The sequence below is a fragment of the Mirounga leonina genome, unplaced genomic scaffold, assembly GCF_011800145.1.
Source record: "Mirounga leonina isolate KUSES-001 unplaced genomic scaffold, KU_Mleo_1.0 Mir_200, whole genome shotgun sequence".
In the NCBI taxonomy this organism is placed as follows: domain Eukaryota; kingdom Metazoa; phylum Chordata; class Mammalia; order Carnivora; family Phocidae; genus Mirounga; species Mirounga leonina.
Genome location: NW_023270503.1, coordinates 9,909,242 through 9,927,959, shown reverse-complemented (window position 1 = coordinate 9,927,959; position 18,718 = coordinate 9,909,242). Strand labels below are relative to the sequence as shown.

At 45.3% G+C, this 18,718-nt stretch overlaps 1 protein-coding gene and 1 pseudogene across 3 annotated transcripts in view; one reads left to right on the top strand and one right to left on the bottom strand.

Annotated features, from left to right (window-relative positions):
• Positions 1-4,355: 4,355 nt before the first annotated feature.
• Positions 4,356-18,718, bottom strand: part of AP2B1 (adaptor related protein complex 2 subunit beta 1) — a 127,685-nt gene continuing 113,322 nt past the window's right edge. For all 3 annotated transcript variants that reach the window (XM_035026589.1, XM_035026591.1, XM_035026590.1), the window contains 3 exons: positions 18,347-18,433; positions 10,878-11,032; positions 4,356-4,793 (listed from right to left, as the gene is read on the bottom strand). In XM_035026589.1, the coding sequence (XP_034882480.1) occupies positions 4,719-4,793; positions 10,878-11,032; positions 18,347-18,433 (317 nt within the window). In that variant the 3' untranslated portion in view covers positions 4,356-4,718. The remainder of the gene's footprint in view (positions 4,794-10,877; positions 11,033-18,346; positions 18,434-18,718) is intronic.
• On the top strand, positions 7,807-8,405 carry LOC118024629 (annotated as a pseudogene).

Sequence of the window (18,718 nt, the reverse complement as noted above, 5' to 3'; positions counted from 1 at the left end):
GCTTCAGAAACAACATACCGGAGATCTCAGTATTTCCTAGTTGCCATTCTGGGGGCTGCGAAGGACGGTGCCATGGAAGGTGAAAGTCTGGGGCCAGTGTGGCCTGCTCTTAGTTCTACATCCTGGTAACTTGGGGGCTTACAGGGCCGGCCACTGGCCTGGAGTCTGAGTGCAGAGGGATGGGGAGGGCCTATTACAGAACTTTCAGTTGAACTCAAAGGGAAAGCTGTATTGTCTGGGGGTAAGGACACACACAGGAAGTCAAAAGATGTGGGTGGGTCTGCCACACCTCCCCTGAAAAGTGGAGATAATGCTGGATTCATGGGGTAGGCAGGTGTCGTGTGCATGAAAAGTGCTTTACCATTTTTTTTTTTAGTATGATTCCAGGCAACTTGCATTTTATCTGGCAACTTTGTGGGTTTTTGTTGTTGTTGTTATTTTTAAAAACTGAAGTATAGTTGACATACAATATATTCCTTTCAGGTGCACAACACAGTGATTCGACAATTACACACATTATGAAATCTTCACCACAGTATGTGTAGTTACCATCTGTCACCACGCAAAACTTTCACATCACTGACAGTATTCCCTATGCTGTTCACCCTGTGACTTATTTTATAACAAAGTTTGCACCTCTTAATCCCCTTCTCCTATTTCTGCTGATACCCCCCACTGTCCAAGTGCTTTAGCATTTTTTCACCTGTTACAGGAACACCAGCATTCCTTTAAGTAGGCACACAGGTGTGTCTTTCTTAGGCAGTTGATTTTCAACCCCAGCTGCAGTGGAAACGCCGGGAGTTTTTTTTAAAATGCAGATTTCCCCCAGGCCCCACCCCAGCCTGGCTGAGCAGAAATCATCAGTTTAAAAAAAAAAAAAAAAAGAAATCATCAGTTTTTGAAACCTGAGATGTGGTATTAACGTGCACCCAGGGTGAGAGCCTGGGCGGGGTGGGGCGCGCGACTGGCCAACTGTCAGTGGAGCATGCCATTCTTGATCTCAGGGTTGTTGGTTCGAGCCCCACGTTGGGTGGAAATTAAAATCTTAAAAAAAAAAAAAGTTGAGAGCCTCTGCCCTGAGAGTTTGCCCAACCTGAAATTCTTCTTAGTTGGTGAATCCAGACGGATCTCAGGAAGGCCCATCTCTCTTCATTTCTTTGACCTTGAACCTCAACAAAGACCACCCTGGCCCCACTACTTCCCGTGTCATTCCTGTCTCAGCTTGAGCTAACTGCAAACCAGAAACATGGTGACAAGCAAAAAGTTGCTGGCTGCCAAAGACAGTTCGTTCATGGAGTTTGGACACCCAAGTAAAAAAACAGCTACTGCTGAGCACTGCGCAAAGCAGCTTACACACATTCACTCTAGAGGTGACAGGTTGGGGACGAATATCTATGGGCATCTTGGTGTTGGATCCCTTAGCCTCCTTACCCCGCTCCAGGTTGTGAGACTTCGGAGGCCCTCGCTCATCAGAATCTAGGGTGGGGCCTCTAGCTTGACAACACCTGGGACCTGGGCTCCTGCGATGCAGGTGACTAGACTTGAACTCCTAGGGAAGCTTGCTTTCAAGCCTTAATTCTATTCACTTGGGAACACACGAGCCCCGAGTTCAGGTCCCAGCGGCTTTTTATACATTTCGAGATGAATTGTCCTGGGTAACAGGAAACTGGTGAGTAGCTCTGCTGGGCTGCTTCTGCCGCTGGGACCCTGGGCCAGGGGCCCTAGCAGGGAATCTGCCAGGGAACAGACTGGCTCCTGTGAGCACTTCCGGCCTGTGGTGCTGATATGGGGCTTGGTTAACAGAAGCCTCTGCAAAAGGTATAGGATTCTTCCTCAGGTCAATCTTAATTTCATCTGGCTAAATCCCTGGGAGGGTTGGGGCCGCTGAAAGAAAAGTTCTAGTAGTATGGTTCTTAATGCCCCATCCCTCTCCTGGGCAGCAGTGTTGTGTCCTAGAGCGTCCATTCTGGGAACAAAGTACAGACCACAAACTTCATTTTGTGTAAATGAGTTTACTGACGAAGACACAAGGTCAAGCTTCCCCCCCAGCCCCCACCCACCCCAAGAACAGATCCCAACAACCAAAGAATGATAAGCATTCCTAGGCCACATTTACCCCTCCCACTCCCAATTTCTCTCCAGAGTCCCAAGCTTCACAACATAGACACACGTGACAGGCTCGGGCGAGGACAGACACTCAGGGAATCTCTGACCAGCAAGAGTTCTGGGTGTGTGTGTGTGCTTCCCTGCCCTTTGTATGACACCAGCGGACGTTACAAAGACATACTGAGGCAGAGGAGAGAATGGAGGGCAATCTTCACTCCGTCTCCCCACTTCGGCCGGGCTCGATGCGGACCAAAAGGGAAGCTGCAGTGGAGGCAACAGGTGCTGTCTCTTCAGGAGAGAGGTCCTCTTCCACGGAACAGAATCCCTCCCTAACCGCTCGGGGCGGGGGGGGGGGGCAGTGGGAGGCAGGCTTCCCAAGGCGCGAAGAATTCCCGGATTGGCTCAGTCCAGGGAGCCGAGAACAGTAGCTATTACCCATCGCTGCTGGGGAGGCTGACAGAAGCCTCGTTTCAGGGGCCGAGGGCCATACTCTGGCATAAACTGTCTTCTGTCTGCTTAGCTGACACGCACTTCCTTGTGGAATTACAGTTTGCTCTGAGTGAGAACACGGTACTTGTAGTGTGAACCTTCTTCACTGCCTGCGTCCGTCTGACTCCACGAATGATTTCCCGACAAGGAAACGATCAACCTGCTTTTCCACCCGACACACAGGCAACCTACCGACCCCCAACACATTTTTCCTGTGCTACTTCCTACTCTCCACGTGCCTCAGGGGCAGTGAGGGCAGGACGCTAGTTCCTCCCTCTTCCCCGTACCCCTGCCCCAGTCATTCTTCTCGTGGAGTCTCCAGGCTTAGGAAACTGCTTTGGGGGACCCACTCCCCCTATGCTCTGTAACTGGTATGAATCAGGGTTATTTCAGTCATGACAGGGCTGTGGGGTGGCTTCTGCTCTTGTTTTCTAGGGTTCCTCCTCTTGGACTCATGCCAAGGTCTGAGTTCAACATGAGCCCTTTGGGACCCGAAGTGCCTCTGACTTGGGTGGGGCAGCTGAGAAGGGCGGTCGCGTTCATGGATCCTGAATACTGGGTACCAGGCAGTGTGACAAGTGCCCAGAGATGTAACAGTGTGAACACTGCTACAGTTGGTGCTTTGGGCACAAAGCATTCTTTGACAAAACACACCCAAAGTGTCAAGGAAGGGGATTTCACACCTCCCCAGCTTCTGAGAGAGGACAAGACTGCCTGACCCTCCGAGATGGTCTCAACTGGTGTGGAGCCTAAGTGACAGGGCAGATCGGAGAGCTAATGGGATCAAATGAGTCTGTGACCTCTCTAAGCTCACTGTCTCACTTCGTCTGCACCCGCCCTGCTGGCCTCAAGGACTGTGGCTCCAGAAGCATGTGGGGAAACGTTTAGTTACTCTCTCATTCTGGCATCTGGGTTTACCTTCCAGTAATTGAAGAGAGATACTCTGCTGCCACCTGATGCCAATGAATGGAGTGCCAAAATCAGTAGGGAGTACAAGAAGAGCCACAAAGAAAACAGGCACAGAGAAGGCAAGAGGAAGGCATTGAAGAAAGGAAAATTAGTGAAAATTTCACTAAGAAATACATTAGTGAAAATGTAGTGAAAACAACATTGATGGGGATTTAGGAGACCCAGTCCCCCACCCCCCAACAGCTAAAAGGCCTCAGGCAGTTAACATCTGTTTTGCCTTTTGTCTTTTTCCATTTTAGGAAAACCAGGGTTGGGTAAGTTATTACTTAAAGTCTGTTTCAACTCTAAAACCATGATTTTAGATCTGAATCGGACCTGAGAATTAAATTAAATCCAGGGCAGGGAGTGGGGGCAGCATATTTTGGTTCCTGTTACCCATCTCTACGAAAATTCCTTGATCGGTGTGAACTGTGGGTTAGATCGAGGGAAAGGAATGTAGTAAGTTCTAATTTCTCTCAGCTTTAGCTGAGAGGCCCTATTTCCTGCCCCCTGAAGCCCCCTTCAAGGAAGACCCCCATTCCCGACTGCAGAGCCATAAAATGAGACGATAGGACGGGTTAGGTGTAATCACAAGGAAAGGGAGTTTGGAGAGAGAAAAAAAAGTGAAAACCCACATAACCAGGGACAAGGTTGCCACAGATAAGAGAACCCCTCCCAGGGTGGGCAAAGGACCGTGTCTCTTCCTCCAGGACTGTGCGGTTCATGGCGGTCGGTTGTTTTCACACTTTCTACCAGATACGCTATTCCCTCCACTTCTCATATGTACAAAAATATAATACAATAAAGTGCAGTTTATGTTTCAGTGACACTTTTCCTTGCTTTAATATTTTTTGTCTTTTTCTGCTTTTGAAATGAGCTCTCAATTACAAAATATCAAACTACACTATGGAGAAGCTCACAAGTAAGGACAGATCGCAGAGGCAGGTGGCAAGAGGTGGGGTGTGATCGAAGCAGTGGTTACAAATTTTCACAGGAAGCTAAAATTATCCAAGAGGTTGTGCCCTAATGTTAGCACAGGTTAGACTAGTCACTACCTTGGTGGGCGGCCTCAGTGTGTTTGGGTTCAGATTCTACACGGCAATATGATTTCTTCCAGTTAAGAGTTCTTGGCTTGCACCAATCACAGGGTGGCCGGAGGGCCCCGGACCAGTCCATTAGTTTTTCAAAATGCTGTCGTAGACCTGATAGATGTACTGAGAGACTTCGGGAGCTCTACATTTCAGCGACAGCTGTTAGGAGGAAAAGGAGAAGATTAGGATGGAGGCTGGCATGAGCTCAAAAGGTATCCAAGACTCAGTTCAAGAAAATCTCTTTCTGATTCAAAGAGAGAGGAGCTTCTATCACTGAGAAGCCAAACCAGGAGATTCTGTTAAGAAGTTCTATGGGTTTTACATTTTCAATTTAATCAATGTCAAGTTGTGCTGTGTTTCCATCTACATTCTCTGTGGGACCATGAAGTTAGGAATACTGACACTAAATACCAAGAGTAATACTAAACACAGCAAAACCCCTGACTGTAGGGGCACAGCTGCTCCAAGGCTTTGCTAAGAGTCACAGGGGTTATTACCAAATGAGAAAGGAAGGGCTAAACCCTAACTCGCTGGGGGTCACTTCAGCTGCCTGCCCCAGCCTCCCACTCAAACAAGGATGCTTAGGTCAGGCCCAGTCCAGGAGGGTGTACAATCGAGAGAAATAAAAGTGAGGTCCTTTCTGTATTACACTGAGGACAGCAAACACGCTGCGAGGGAAGGAAAACAAGAACACAAGAGACTTAGTATAAGCAGACAGCAATTCCTGGCAACAGCTTCCTCATGTACCTGCAGCCTCCTCCAACAGGCAAAACGGACACTCCTGCCGCCTCGCTTCTTCCAGCCTCACAGTCACCAACCCAACACGGAAACAGTTAACACAATTTCAGTGTTGAACACTGAGGTTTTCACTTTGGGGGTCAATGAGCACAAAACTTAAACCCAGATTTGAAATCTTCTTATCAGATTAGGACAAATATTATTGACAATAACATAACAGTAGAAGCCTGCAAACTGCGTTTAGAACCAGAAAATTTAACGTTTGCTTTCTGCATTACAGACACCACTGTCCGCCTTTATTAGGGCAGACAGGCAGAAGTTGTCTTTCGCCACATAGCCCTATGAGATTTGAGATTATTTTACCTCTTTATTCTCAGAGACACCAGATGATTTCACACAGTACACAAAAGGTGAGAATATTTTTGGCAAAAATATCAAGATATTGGTCAGCCCTGAATTTCTTGAAAAAACTCACATCCTCAAACTGAAAGTCAAATTTAAAAAATACAAAGAACAGGGGCGCCTGGCTGGCTCAATTGGTAGAGCATGTAACTCTTGATCTCAGGGTTGTGAGTTCTAGCCCCACCTTGGGCACAGAGATTACTTAAAAAAAACCCAAAAGGCAAAAAATAAAACAAAACCAACCAAACAAAAGAACATCAAAAGAGGCTCTATTTATTTACAGCTTTAATAGTCAGTTTCTAAGGCACTTCCAAAGTTGCTGCTTGACATTAATCAGGAAGACAATTCTGACAAATGTAAAAACACACACACACACACACACACACACAAACTCCCAAACAAAAAACCCCAACTACTTTAAGAGTATAAATATGCATAGAAAACAGCTCCCTACTTCGGTCAAAGCAGCAGCTATAGGCATGTCCCTGACTTTCAAGCTCCCTATAGAGGCAATCCTCCTCCACAGTCTCTCCACTGTCAGTGTTGAGGAAAATTCTTGGGGAGAGTAAGTGGGTTCAGAAGAGGAGGAGGAGAGGAAGCTAAAAAGAATAAGAACAGCCTTTGGGAGTTAACTCTCAGACTAAAGAGGGGTGGTTCCTCTCCCCCCAAAATATTTCTTCCATATCTTTGTAACAATACTTGAAGATCTACCAGTTGGGAGACTGATTTTTTTTTTTTTTTTTTTTTGGTTCATGACTGATAAGGAAATGTTGCCTTCCTCTACAAAAACCCGATCTGCCAAGGCTAGCACTGGGGGGGGGGGGGGGGGGGAGTAGTCATGGACTGATCAGGCCTGGACTCTTGAGTTTCTGCTGCTCTCTGGGGGGGGTGTTGATGAGGAAGAATCAATCTCTCCCTCTCTCTCCCCTTATATCATACTACCCCCAACCCAACCCTGGCCTGCCAAGCCATGCCAACCTTTAACAAAGGGTCAGGTTTAGACTTAAACTCATCCTTGCTTTCCAACTAGTACAGCTAAGACAAGCTAGAATGAATTTAAAAAAAAAGAAAAGAAAAAGGATTTTGCTAATTACTGAAGAAAGTAAAAAAGGGAAACATACATAAAGAACAAAGCAGCTAAATAATTTGACTTATAAAATAAAGCTAGGACTCTGGGTCTCATTTTGTATGACTCCTAAGGGAAAAGAGACCTTACTAGGGTTTTAACTTTTGAACTGCTGGTCTATTTATGCGACACATCTTTAATACCAACCACTCAGGAATGTCACCCAACTAGACCCATCAAGGAAAGAAGAATCACCTCTCATGGCTAAGTAAGCCAAGGACTTAACACATCCACTTCTGGTTTACAGTCTGGAACACTTTCCCACCAGAGACAATTTATCTTTCCAAATAAGATGTAGTTACTTGGAATGATGGGGCCTCATCCTTATAGGATAAACGTTTAAATACTATAAGGACTGGGTGGGGGGTGGGAATAATTTATTAACCTCTTAGGAGGCTAAGGGACCACTGGTCCTCCTGCTATTAGTACTGGCTCAACCAGATTTCCTTCCTCCTCAATACTGGAGACAGATCAATATTGTAATGGGTGTTTAGGGTGATGGAGAGAAGGGAAGGGGCCCAAGGGATTCTGAAGTCTGCAGCACCATTTAGGTGAATGGATTAGGTCTGTGTCAGATGCTGTGAGGGAAAATTTGGATTGTTCTGTGGGCAGAAGGAACCCAGTCACCAGATGGATGGAAAACAGGAAAGAGGGCAAGGAAGTATAAACAAATTTACCATTTATAAATATAAGGAAAGAAGGGAGGTGGGTGTGGCTATAAAAAGGCACCGTGAGTCAGGGCACCTGGGTGGCTCAGTGGGTTAAGCATCCAACTCCTGATTTTGGCTCAGGTCATGACCTCAAGGTCATGAGATCAAGCCCCACGCTGGGCTCTATGTTCAGCGGGGAATCTGCTTAAGATTCTCTCCCTCCCTCTCCCTCTCCCCCTACTCTTGCTCTCTCAAATAAATAAATCTTTAAAAAAAAAAGGCACCATGAGGACAAAATCCCACTGGATTATTTCTTACAACTGCACATAAACCTATAATTATCTCAAAATAAAAATTAAAAAAATATATAGGGGGCCCTTTCCTTTTGCAGCCCTTACTGAAGCACCAGCAGCCAAATGAAGTTCAATCCCTTTGTGACTTCTGACCAGAGCAGTAACCGTAAAAGGCATTTCAATGCACCCTCCCACATTTGCAGGAAGATTATGTCTTCCCTGCTTTCCAAAGAGCTGAGACAGAAGTACAATGTGCAATCCATGCCCATCCGAAAGCATGATGAAGTACAGGTTGTGTGAGGACACTTTACAGAGGTCAGCAAATTGGCAAAGTCGTCCAGGTTTACAGGAAGAAATACGTCATCTACACTGAACGAGCGCAGCGAGAGAAGGCGGATGGACAACTGTCCATGTGGACACTCACCCTGGCAAGGTGGTTAGCACTAGGCTCTAAGTGTACAAAGACCGCAAAAAGATCCTCGAACAGAAAGCCAAATCTCACCAAGTAGGAAAGGAAAAGGGCAAATATAAAGAAGAAACAACTGAGAAGGAGCAGGAGTGAAGTAATCTTATATACGACTTTAAATAAAAACTGTTAAGATGAAAAAAAATATTTATGTAGGTGAAGAAATGTCCTTCAACAGGTGAATGGGTAAGCTATGGTATATCCATATGGGGGACCACTACTTGGTCATAAAAAAGAACTACAGATACACACTAACAACCTGGATGAACGTCAAGGGTATGGTGCTAAATGGGAAAAATAAATCTCAAAAAAGGTTTCACACTGTAAGAATTTAAATTTATATAACACTCTCAACATGACAAAATTATAGTAATGGAGAAAACATCAGTGGTTGCCAGGGCTTAGGGCTGGGTGAGAGTCTATAAAGGGAAAGCAAGAACAGAATTTGTCCATGGTGATGGAATGGTTCTATGTCCTGACGGTGGTGGTGGTTATACAAGTCTACACACACGTGATGAGACTGCACAGTGCTGTACACTCCCAGACCACCACCATCAACAACAAAATATAGTAATGTACGACTTGGAAAAATCTGAGTAAGGTCTATAGTTTAGCTAATAGTGTCGTACCAACATCAATCCCCTGTTTGAAAATGTAGTATGGGGGCGCCTGGCTGGCTCAGCTGGTAGAGCATGCAACGCTCCATCTCCAGGTCATGAGTTCAACCCCATGTTGGGCATGGAGCCTACTTAAAAAAAGAAAAAGAAAAAAAAAATGTACTATGGGTGTGTAAGATGTTATCAATGGGGAAAACTGGGTGAAGGATACATGGGAACTTGGAACTATTTTAAAATTTTTTTGTGGGTCTCAAATTATTTCAAAATAAAAAGTTAAGAAATTTTAAATTATGTTTAAGACGGTGACATTAAGAGGTCCTTCTCAAAATTCTCGCTATCCTTACAATGAATATGGTAGGAAGGGTCAAGAGATAACCTGAATTCTAAGCACAACACACCTACCAACAAATTACATGATCCTGGAAAAAGTTGCTAATCATTCTTTTTTTTTTTTTTTTTTTTAAGAGATGGGGAGAGAGGGTGCCTAGGGGGAGAGGGAGAGAATCGTAAGTAGCCTCCACGCCCAGCACGGAGCCCAATATAGGGCTCGATCTCACAACCCTGAGATCATGACCTGAGCCAAAATCAAGTCGGACACTTGAACTAACTGAGCCACCCAGGTGATCCAAGTCGCTAATCATTCTTAACTTTGGTTTCCTCATCTGCATACTAGGAGTAATCAGCTTCTTTAACTTAGCTGAGATGAAAGATTGTATACAATAAGATGGTGGATGATAAACAAAACAAAACACACACACACTCTCTCTCTTTGAGCACATTTCTAAGGAAGAAAATGGGAGTTATTTTACAAGACCTTGATTTTACAGTGAAGACCAGCCCTTCCAGGAACAGCACAGAAGGGCTTTTTCCTTTCTTAGGGAACTCAAAGTAAATGATGGGGTAGTTTCTTTCCAAAAAAGACAAGACTGTTGGAGGACAAGGTGGGTGGGAGGAGTGTCTACTTCATGGAGGAAGCCTGAAGTTTCCCACTCACAAAAATCTAGCTTGATAGGACCGAGCATGCGTGCGCGCACACACACACACACACTCTCTCTCTCTCTCTCTCTCTCTCCCAGCTGCTTCAAGGGAGGGAACTAGTGGGGAAAACATCAAGAATTCTCAGTTTTGGGTGGTACTATTCCCTTGATGAATGCTAATGAAAACAGACTTGGCTGTTAAAATAAAGGAATGCGGTCATAGGCTTTTCTCAGCTAAATGGCTAAAATGCCCCCTTAGTCTTCTGTTCAGCTTCCTCAGTTATTCAATATTGAACGGTATTCTCTTCCGTCCCTTCCTTCAAAACAGCCTAAGAAGCTTCAAAGATAACCGAAGAATAAGATATTGTCCCCAACCCAAGGGCTTTTATTTTACAACAGGCGATGACAGGCAGCATCCTATTGGGAGATCACACTTCACAACAGCAAACACATGTCCGGTGCCTGCAGTGTAGTCTTTGTTGTTCAAGGCAATCGCTCCTGCTCTAAAAATATTGCCAGGATTTTAATTTTAGTCCAGTATGGTCCTGAAGGAGTTTTTCCAAACTACAGTCCCCTTGCAGCCTTCCAAAGGTGTGCCCCAGTTTGCCTCACCTTTCTCAGCACGGTCTTTGGGGCATACATGCTGCTAAAAAAAAGGCTCATGTGTCTAGGACTCTGACAGCCTTAGGTCATGAACTCTTAAAGGCAGGAAAGAAGGCCTTCTTGAAATGAGCTATGGAGACAACCCTCTCTGAGAGCAGCTTGTCAGAGCACCACATGCACAGTACTGTGAGTCACTCAGCATATACCAGGGGAAGGAGTACCGCTGCACTCCTTAGGGAAGGTCTTCCAAGGAGGTCACTGGGGACTTCTTGATTGACTGCTTGTTTTGGCTATCTGGGGTGTGAAGCGCCTCCTCCAGGTCTTTCCACCATGCTAAGAACCCATCTCATCTACCTCGAGAAAGGACTTACCGTATAATTTGGGTTTCCTGGCTGGATACGTAGCTCAGCCAAAATCCAAATACCATTCGTGAGCTTCAGGGATTGGTACAGCATGTCCTGCCCTTCCACATTCCTCTTGGCAATAGTATAAACATTGTTGTTTTGCAATTTGCTGGAAACAGTGTCTAGGAACACAGATTCAAAATTCAACACCTTCAATTAAAGTATCAAACAAATGCACTTTTCTGACATCCTTACGAGCCAGGTTACACGTGTACATAGTCTCCTGAGAAGTGCCGTCACGCACACACGCACGCACACATTTCAGAAGGCCCTTCTCCCACAATAGCACAGGGTGAGGAAGAGGCTCCGGAAGTGCCTAACAGATTCCAGGACAGAAAACAGAGTAAGGTGCAACTAAACACTAGTGAAAATATTACCTGTGGAGATTATGGCGGGTCAGCAGAGTGGGTAATCTTTTTTTTTTTTTTTAAAGATTTTATTTATTTATTTGACAGAGAGAGACACAGTGAGAGAGGGAACACAAGCAGGGGAAGTGGGAGAGGGAGAAGCAGGCTTCCCGCAGAGCAGGGAGCCCGATGTGGGGCTCGATCCCAGGACCCTGGGATCATGACCTGAGCCGAAGGCAGACGCTTAACGACTGAGCCACCCAGGTGCCCCGCAGAGTGGGTAGTCTTAAACTAGGTGCTACACAGATAAAAATACTCCGAAGAGGGCAAGGACAGCAATGAGTGTATGGGTGGTGCCACGGTGACTGCCGTGTTGGCATTCATTTCTGGAACACTGATCCCAGAGCTACAGGGATACACAGACTGATGACCAAAGGGACACACAGACTGATGACCAAATCCACATTTACTCTCTACTTCACTGTGAGCCACTCTGGACTCATGTGCCAGGATCAGAAAAGGGCACAGAGTTGCAGAAATCCTGCAAGTCAAGTTTATTAACCTGGATCCTTAAAAAAAAAAAAGATTTCTTAAGCCTGCAGGGAATATCATACCTCCAAATAAATAAAGAAAAAGTCTCAACAAAAGACTAAGAAAGCACGAAGTTGCGCTAAGATGACTGTCACCAGGCTCTATATACCCTGAGCTGTCATAGCAGAGGCCTCTGGAGTCACCAACCCAGGGTGAGAACAGGTTGGTGTTTGGGGTCCTCCCTGTGACTACCACATCAAAGAGACATGAAGGTCTGCAATGAAAGGTCATTTCGCTCTCCTTGTTCTCTCACTGCTAAGAGGAGAGATGCCGAAGCATCAGAAAAAGAAACTTGAAGAATAGAGATGATAGACACTGCTTCTTTGTTGATAAGTTTAGGATGTTCATTTCTGATGAGAATTCGAAATTACTTGTGCTGACTTCAGGAGTTCTCCACATAAAAATCCATCCTATTCTGTTGTGCTCTCTAGGAAAAGGATGCCATGATGGCTGGCCTCCCTGCTCTCCTAGAGAAGCTCTCTGAGCACAGGGACCCTGGCGTTTTTCATCGCTGTGCCTCCCACGGTACCTGGGATATAAGAGGTACTTGCCATCAACCCCCGTGAAGAAGCCTCTGACTCTGGGGCTGGAGATGCCGGGCTAGATGTACTGCCATTGGCATTAGAAACCCCCACCTGCTTGGATGCTGGCTAATTTTGGAAGCAGTTCTTCCTCTCATGTCTTTTCCTCACATTCAAACCAATGAGAGCTCAGGGGAGGAGGCACAAAAGGCCAGTCACTAAACATTTGCACCACATTTAGTTGTGACTTGACTCTTTGCCTTTTCCCTCCAAGGTTTTCACCAACAACAAGCAGAGCAGCTATAGCTTAAGAACCGGCTATCTTTGAGGAGCTCAAAAGTCTATCTCTGGGTTGTTATATGCAATACGTGGAGGAGGGGGCCTCCACGTGCTTTTTAATCACCTTCTCAGGGGTCAGGCAGTTCTGCCACCTTGGTTCCCATAATGAAGGGCTCTTGCAGCTTAGACTGAGTTGCTAGGCAACACCACCAGCTGGAGTTTGGCTAATGCGTTTTGACAGGAATGTCTTGTTTTAAGACATGGGGGGCTTGTTTTTTTTTTTTTTTAAGATTTTTTATTTATTTATTTGACAGAGAGAGACACAGCGAGAGAGGGAACACAAGCAGGGGAAGTGGGAGAGGGAGAAGCAGGCTTCCCGCTGAGCAGGGAGCCCAATGCGGGGCTCAATCCCAGGACCCCAGGATCATGACCTGAGCCGAAGGCAGACACTTAACGACTGAGCCACCCAGGCACATGGGGGGCTTGTTTTAAGTTGTAAAATCCATTCCTAACTTTCAAGGCTCCTGCCCATTTCCAAGGAAACAGAACACACACACAGGAGCCTTTACTGAAAAGCCGCCTTGCTGTACAGGCACAGACATATTCTAGACCGTGGATATAGCAAAGCCCAAGTTCCTACAGACTTCTCGTCATGTCACCACTTACGGAAGAGAGGACAGGCTAAGAAATGGAAGCACACAAACACATTCAGCCTTCCAAAATTAGAAAACGGGGCAAACAGCCAGGTAGAACAAACAAGTTGAATGAAGGTAAACTTTTATTCATTTAGGAAACATTCTGGCCAGAGACCTGGCTCTGCTCCTACAGAATGGCTGTACAGAATTTCTACCAGAAGACTAAATGAAGGGAGGGCTCTAGAACATAAGTATGTGTGAGTCAATTTTTTTTTTTAAAGATTTTGTTTGAGAGAGAGAGAGAGAGAGCGCACAAGCAGGGAGAGTGGCAGGCAGAGGGAGAAGCAGGCCCCCGCTAAGCAGGGAGCCTGGCATGGGACTCAATCCCAGGACCCTGGGATCATGACCCGAGCCAAAGGCAGATGCCCAACCAACTGAGCCACCCAGGCGCCCAATTTTTATAAATCTTAGATATTAGGTTTAGCTTGAGGATATAGAGATGAAAGGGTAATGAGACTATGCTAAATGTTCCAGTTAAGAATACCAACGGGAACCAGATGTAAGGAGGCTTCCCAGCCACACTGAGATACATTTTTTTTAAGTTTGTTTGTTTATTTATTTTTTAAATATTTTATTTATTTATTTGACATAGAGAGAGAGCGACAGCAGGAACACAAGCAGGGTGAGTGGGAGAGGGAGAAGCAGGCTTCCCGCAGAGCAGGGTGCCCGATGCAGGGCTCGATCCCAGGACCCTGGGATCATGACCTGAGCCAAAGGCAGACGCTTAACAACTGAGCCACCCAGGCGCCCCTATTTATTTATTTTTTTTTAGTAATCTCTACATCCAGCGCTGGGCTCAAACTCACGACCCTGAGGACAAGAATCGCATGCTCTTCCGACTGAGCCAGCCAAGTGCCTCTTGACTGGGATACACTTCTTGACAAGATATCATAGTTTTTCCTTTTACACACCTGAACTCCTGGGAAATCAGATGTAATCTTACCACTGTTGTGAGAATCTGAGAATGAGAAGGAAATGTAAAGACATGGAGCTCTGCCCCAAAGGAGAGAGTAAGAAAAGATGTCAAATAGGTTTATATTTGCTTCCAGTTGTGATTTCTTCTGGTTCGTCTTCTTTCCCAAAGTTGGCTCTTTGAGTCTGGGGCCTAAACTCTAAGGAGGTGTGAATGTGGTCTTCATCTTCCTACTTTAGCTAAGGTCACATTTCTTCCAGAAGCAGTAAGAGGGAGGATGGTACTCGTATTAGAGAGTGGAAAGGGGAAATTTGCACTTGGGGCCAACCAAATCCAAAACTAGTATGACTGCCAAAAACAACACTTTTTACTGCTTGAGCAACCAAACTATATTTAAGTGCTGGCCAGCGAAGCATTTCATTTATGAAATGTCCCAAAGAAGGGAGGATTACAGCAAACCAGAGAAACAGAACTCACCCCTACCTAAGTCCCCACACCAGAAGAAAGATCCGTCCCTTACTGTAGTGCCTAACTAGTGTTTAGAGACACAATATGCCACTGAGCTTTTCAGAATAAACAATTTAAAAAAACATGCTTGTAGACTGCTTGCCAGAAAGATTTCCTTTCTAGAGCTACAACTAGTTCTTGTGCAGTTAAGACAGTGGTCCCAGACATATGCTAACCTCAAACGTAGCTATCATGGTAGGCTGCAAAACAGATTCATGCAGAACTCTTGACACCAAAAGAGATGACAAGTGCTAGGAAGCAGGGAGGCCCATACGTTAGTGCCTTCAAGATTTAAAATTTTCTAATATTATACAACTAGTGGTACCACAAGCACCCCTACGTACATACCTTTCTATTAAGATCTGATTAATTATTAAGGCTTGGGAAGAGGGTTTCTTGTTTCTTCTCTAGAAAGAAATGCAAGAGCAAAAGAAAAGGCAGAAGGCTAGGTTGGTAAAGTCCTTAAAGCCTGTGACTTCCTATAGCCCTCAGAGTGTTAGTTCCATCTGTCAAAATGTCTACTCTGGCACAGAAAAGCTATTTAAAGTGTTGGTGCTATTGTGATTAGGGCAGATCAGCTGGAAAGGATGGTATTTTTAGCTCCCAGCTAGACCCAGGGTGTTGAATCAGAAGGCACTAAACCTGGAAACATACTGTTAATAGAGCCCTCAGGACTGGAAGGAAATGTAAAGGCCAGGCCACTCCAGACCTTGGGATGGATGCAGAGGAAAAGCTAGAAAGGCTCAGTTGCAGGAAGTGGTCTTGCAAGATTAGCAGTGATTTCGTGTGGGAAAATGATGGCGTTGGGCTCCCAGAGAACAAAAGTGGCCGTTGTCCCTTCCACTCCGTGTGCAGCACGGCCATAAAGTGGTGTGTCACTGAGAAACCAATTTGCTGGTACTTGGAGCACCCAAGGCAGTGAGGCACTGGCATGAAGCCATGGCAGAACTGACCGGAACTGAGTTTGCTCTGAGAAACTGTGCCAGGCTACAGTAGAGGACACAGCCCCACTGGGAGGAAGGCCAGACACCTCCTCTTTGGCAAGATCATAAATGTACACCAAGGTTCAATAAGGGTTCAGAACTCCAATCTGAAGCAGGGGGATCTTTTCTATTATTTTGGCAGGCCAGACTAAAACCCTCAGTCATCCAAACTTCTCTTTTCTTTTTGAAAAAGCATTTCCCTTTCATACTGGATGTCTGAAACCAAATATTTTTTTTTTTTAAAGGTTTTATTTATTTGACAGAGAGAAAGACAGCCAGAGAGGGAACACAAGCAGGGGGAGTGGGAGAGGGAGAAGCAGGCTTCCCGCCGAGCAGGGAGCCCGATGTGGGGCTCGATCCCAGGACCCTGGGACCATGACCTGAGCTGAAGGCAGACGCTTAACAACTGAGCCACCCAGGTGCCCCTGAGACCAAATCTTCTTTCCAATTATTCTGTGCCTTTTTTTTTTGGTTCTCTATAGGCTAGTGTTCCCCAGATCATGCTCAAGGAACACTGGTGTTGGGGCACCTGCCTGGCTCAGTCAGTGGAGCGAGCGACTCTTGATCTCGGGGGTGTGAGTTTGAGCTCCACGATGGGTGTAGAGATTACTTAAAAAGAAAACCTTAAAAAAAAAAAAAAAAAGGAACATTGGTGTTTCACAAGATGTTAAAAATAAGCATTTTGCAATTTTAAATTCCATGGTCCATAAATTCAGTTCACATTGAGTTAAACATGTTTCCTCAATGGCAGACTCCTCAGCTTTTATGTGCACTCACATGCAATGGCAACTTCTAGCAGAGGCCCATCACATGCTACATTTTTCAGCTTTAACTGACACAGAACCCCCTTTTATTCTTTGAAGGACAAGTGTTCTCAGGAGAGCAATATATGAAATGTTGCCATAGGACCAACTACCACAAGAGTGACTACAATGAAGGGTCTCTTCCAAGCTGGGTACGGAAGTTGCCTCTAACAGGATCTGCTCTGGTTCTCACCAGGAGCCACTCTGGATTCTACACCTGACAGCTTCCTGAAGCACAGCTTATACCTTGGAAGGCTACCCAAGCTCCTACACTCATGAAATGAGGTTTGTGGTAACTGACTGTGAACCTCAGAGAAGGCAGATAACACTGTCATCTACCTAGAATATGGCACCAAAAGCAGCTCAATTTGAGTATGATTTTTTGGTGAAAATGCAGCAAAAATGTAGATTTTAATAAACATGCATACATAACCAGTCAGAGTGAGAAACCTAGACCAAGAATATGTTAGGAAGAAGGCAGATGTGTGGTGTTCCTGAAGAGAATCAACTTAGTAGTTACTACAATGGAAATTATAGAAGACTATCTGCTCAGACACCTCTCCAAAGGCTCAGGAGAAGCCCCATAAGAGAAGACTTGTCTGAACACAGAGGATGAATACATCGCAGAGCCCCAAAAGACAAAAGTTAAAAAGAAAAGGTTGGAATGAGAGGACCGTGAGTTTCTCCCCCTTCTCTGTAGTCCCATATTGCCTCTTCCTCCCAGTGAAACGCTCTAGTGACACTGGGATGGCAGCACGCCGAAAACCCCAGACGAGAACCACCAACACACAAGAAGAAAATAGATAAAAGAAAGAGAAAGTACTGACTAAGCACCAAGGCTCATTTTCATTCAAACTCAGAAAGCCATGCACTAGTCTCAAAAAAGAGTGACTGGGACCAAGGCAAGACAACGCGGAGCTCAGGGCCCCTCCATTCCCGAGGAAACTTCGTGAAACAAGCCCTATCACTATCAAGCGCTAGGGACTGATAGCTACTATTTCTCCTCTTGGGTTACTGCTTTGATGTTCTATTATAGTAATAAAATGAACTACAGAAGGGTCTGGGGCTTTGTAATGATGATTAAAGAGGTTAGTATCATCCTATGAAAGCTGACACAAGGCAAGGAAAAAAAGGCTTTTTTTTTTTTTTTTTTTTTTTAAGATTCTGTTTATTTGTTTGACAGAGAGAGACACAACAAGAGAGGGAACACAAGCAGGGAGAGTGGGAGAGGGAGAAGCAGGCTTCCCACTGAGCAGGGAGCCCGATGTGGGGCTCGATCCCAGGACCCTGAGATCATGACCTGAGCCGAAGGCAGATGCTTAACGACTGAGCCACCCAAGCGCCCCTTAAAAAAAAAGGCTAATTTAATCAACTATGATGTATTTTTGTTTAGTAACAAACACAAGATTCTACCTAAGGATCTCAGAGAGTCACCTTTCTTCCAATACCACAGGTTGATACAGAAGGAGAGAGTCCTTTTAATTCCCGGGAAGGGGCACATCCTCAACTGGCGTTTCAGTCACCTGAGGCTCACAGGACGATGCACACGTAACACGACTAACACGGGTTTGACTACTGAAGAACTGGGTGGATGGACCCATCCTAGTTTGTTTCTGAAATCTGTTAGCTTGGAAGTAACCTAGTACCTGTATCAAAGTACCTGAAGTTTTTAAAGAGAAGTTTACAAGTCAAATATCTACCATACAACCACCAGAAACAGGTAGATGTGGAAAGAAGAGTTAAGACAAAATTTTCAAATATCTAATAAGATGCACATGAAATTCAGTCATTACTCACCAGCATTTAAATGACATTCCTTAATCTGAAACTGAAGTTCATTTTCATTGGGAATATCCTTCCATGTGGCAAGGAAGACCTGGCGCTCTGTATGGGGAAGCAGAGGGAAAGGAAGGGTGTGCACAGTCTGTCGATAGTCTGATTTCTGGTGCCTTATATTTTCTCTTTTGGAGTTCTGGCTCTTACAATATATCCAGGAGCGGCCTGGAACTGGAGCCAATTCTTAGCTATGCAGAGGTGCTACACTCCACATCAATTAATCTCGTATTAGCAGCACTAAGATATACCGGGAGAAGTTGACATCTAGAGTTTAATCTTGGCTCCACTGTTTTCCTATTTCATGACTTTGGGTAACTCTTGTGATCTTTCTGA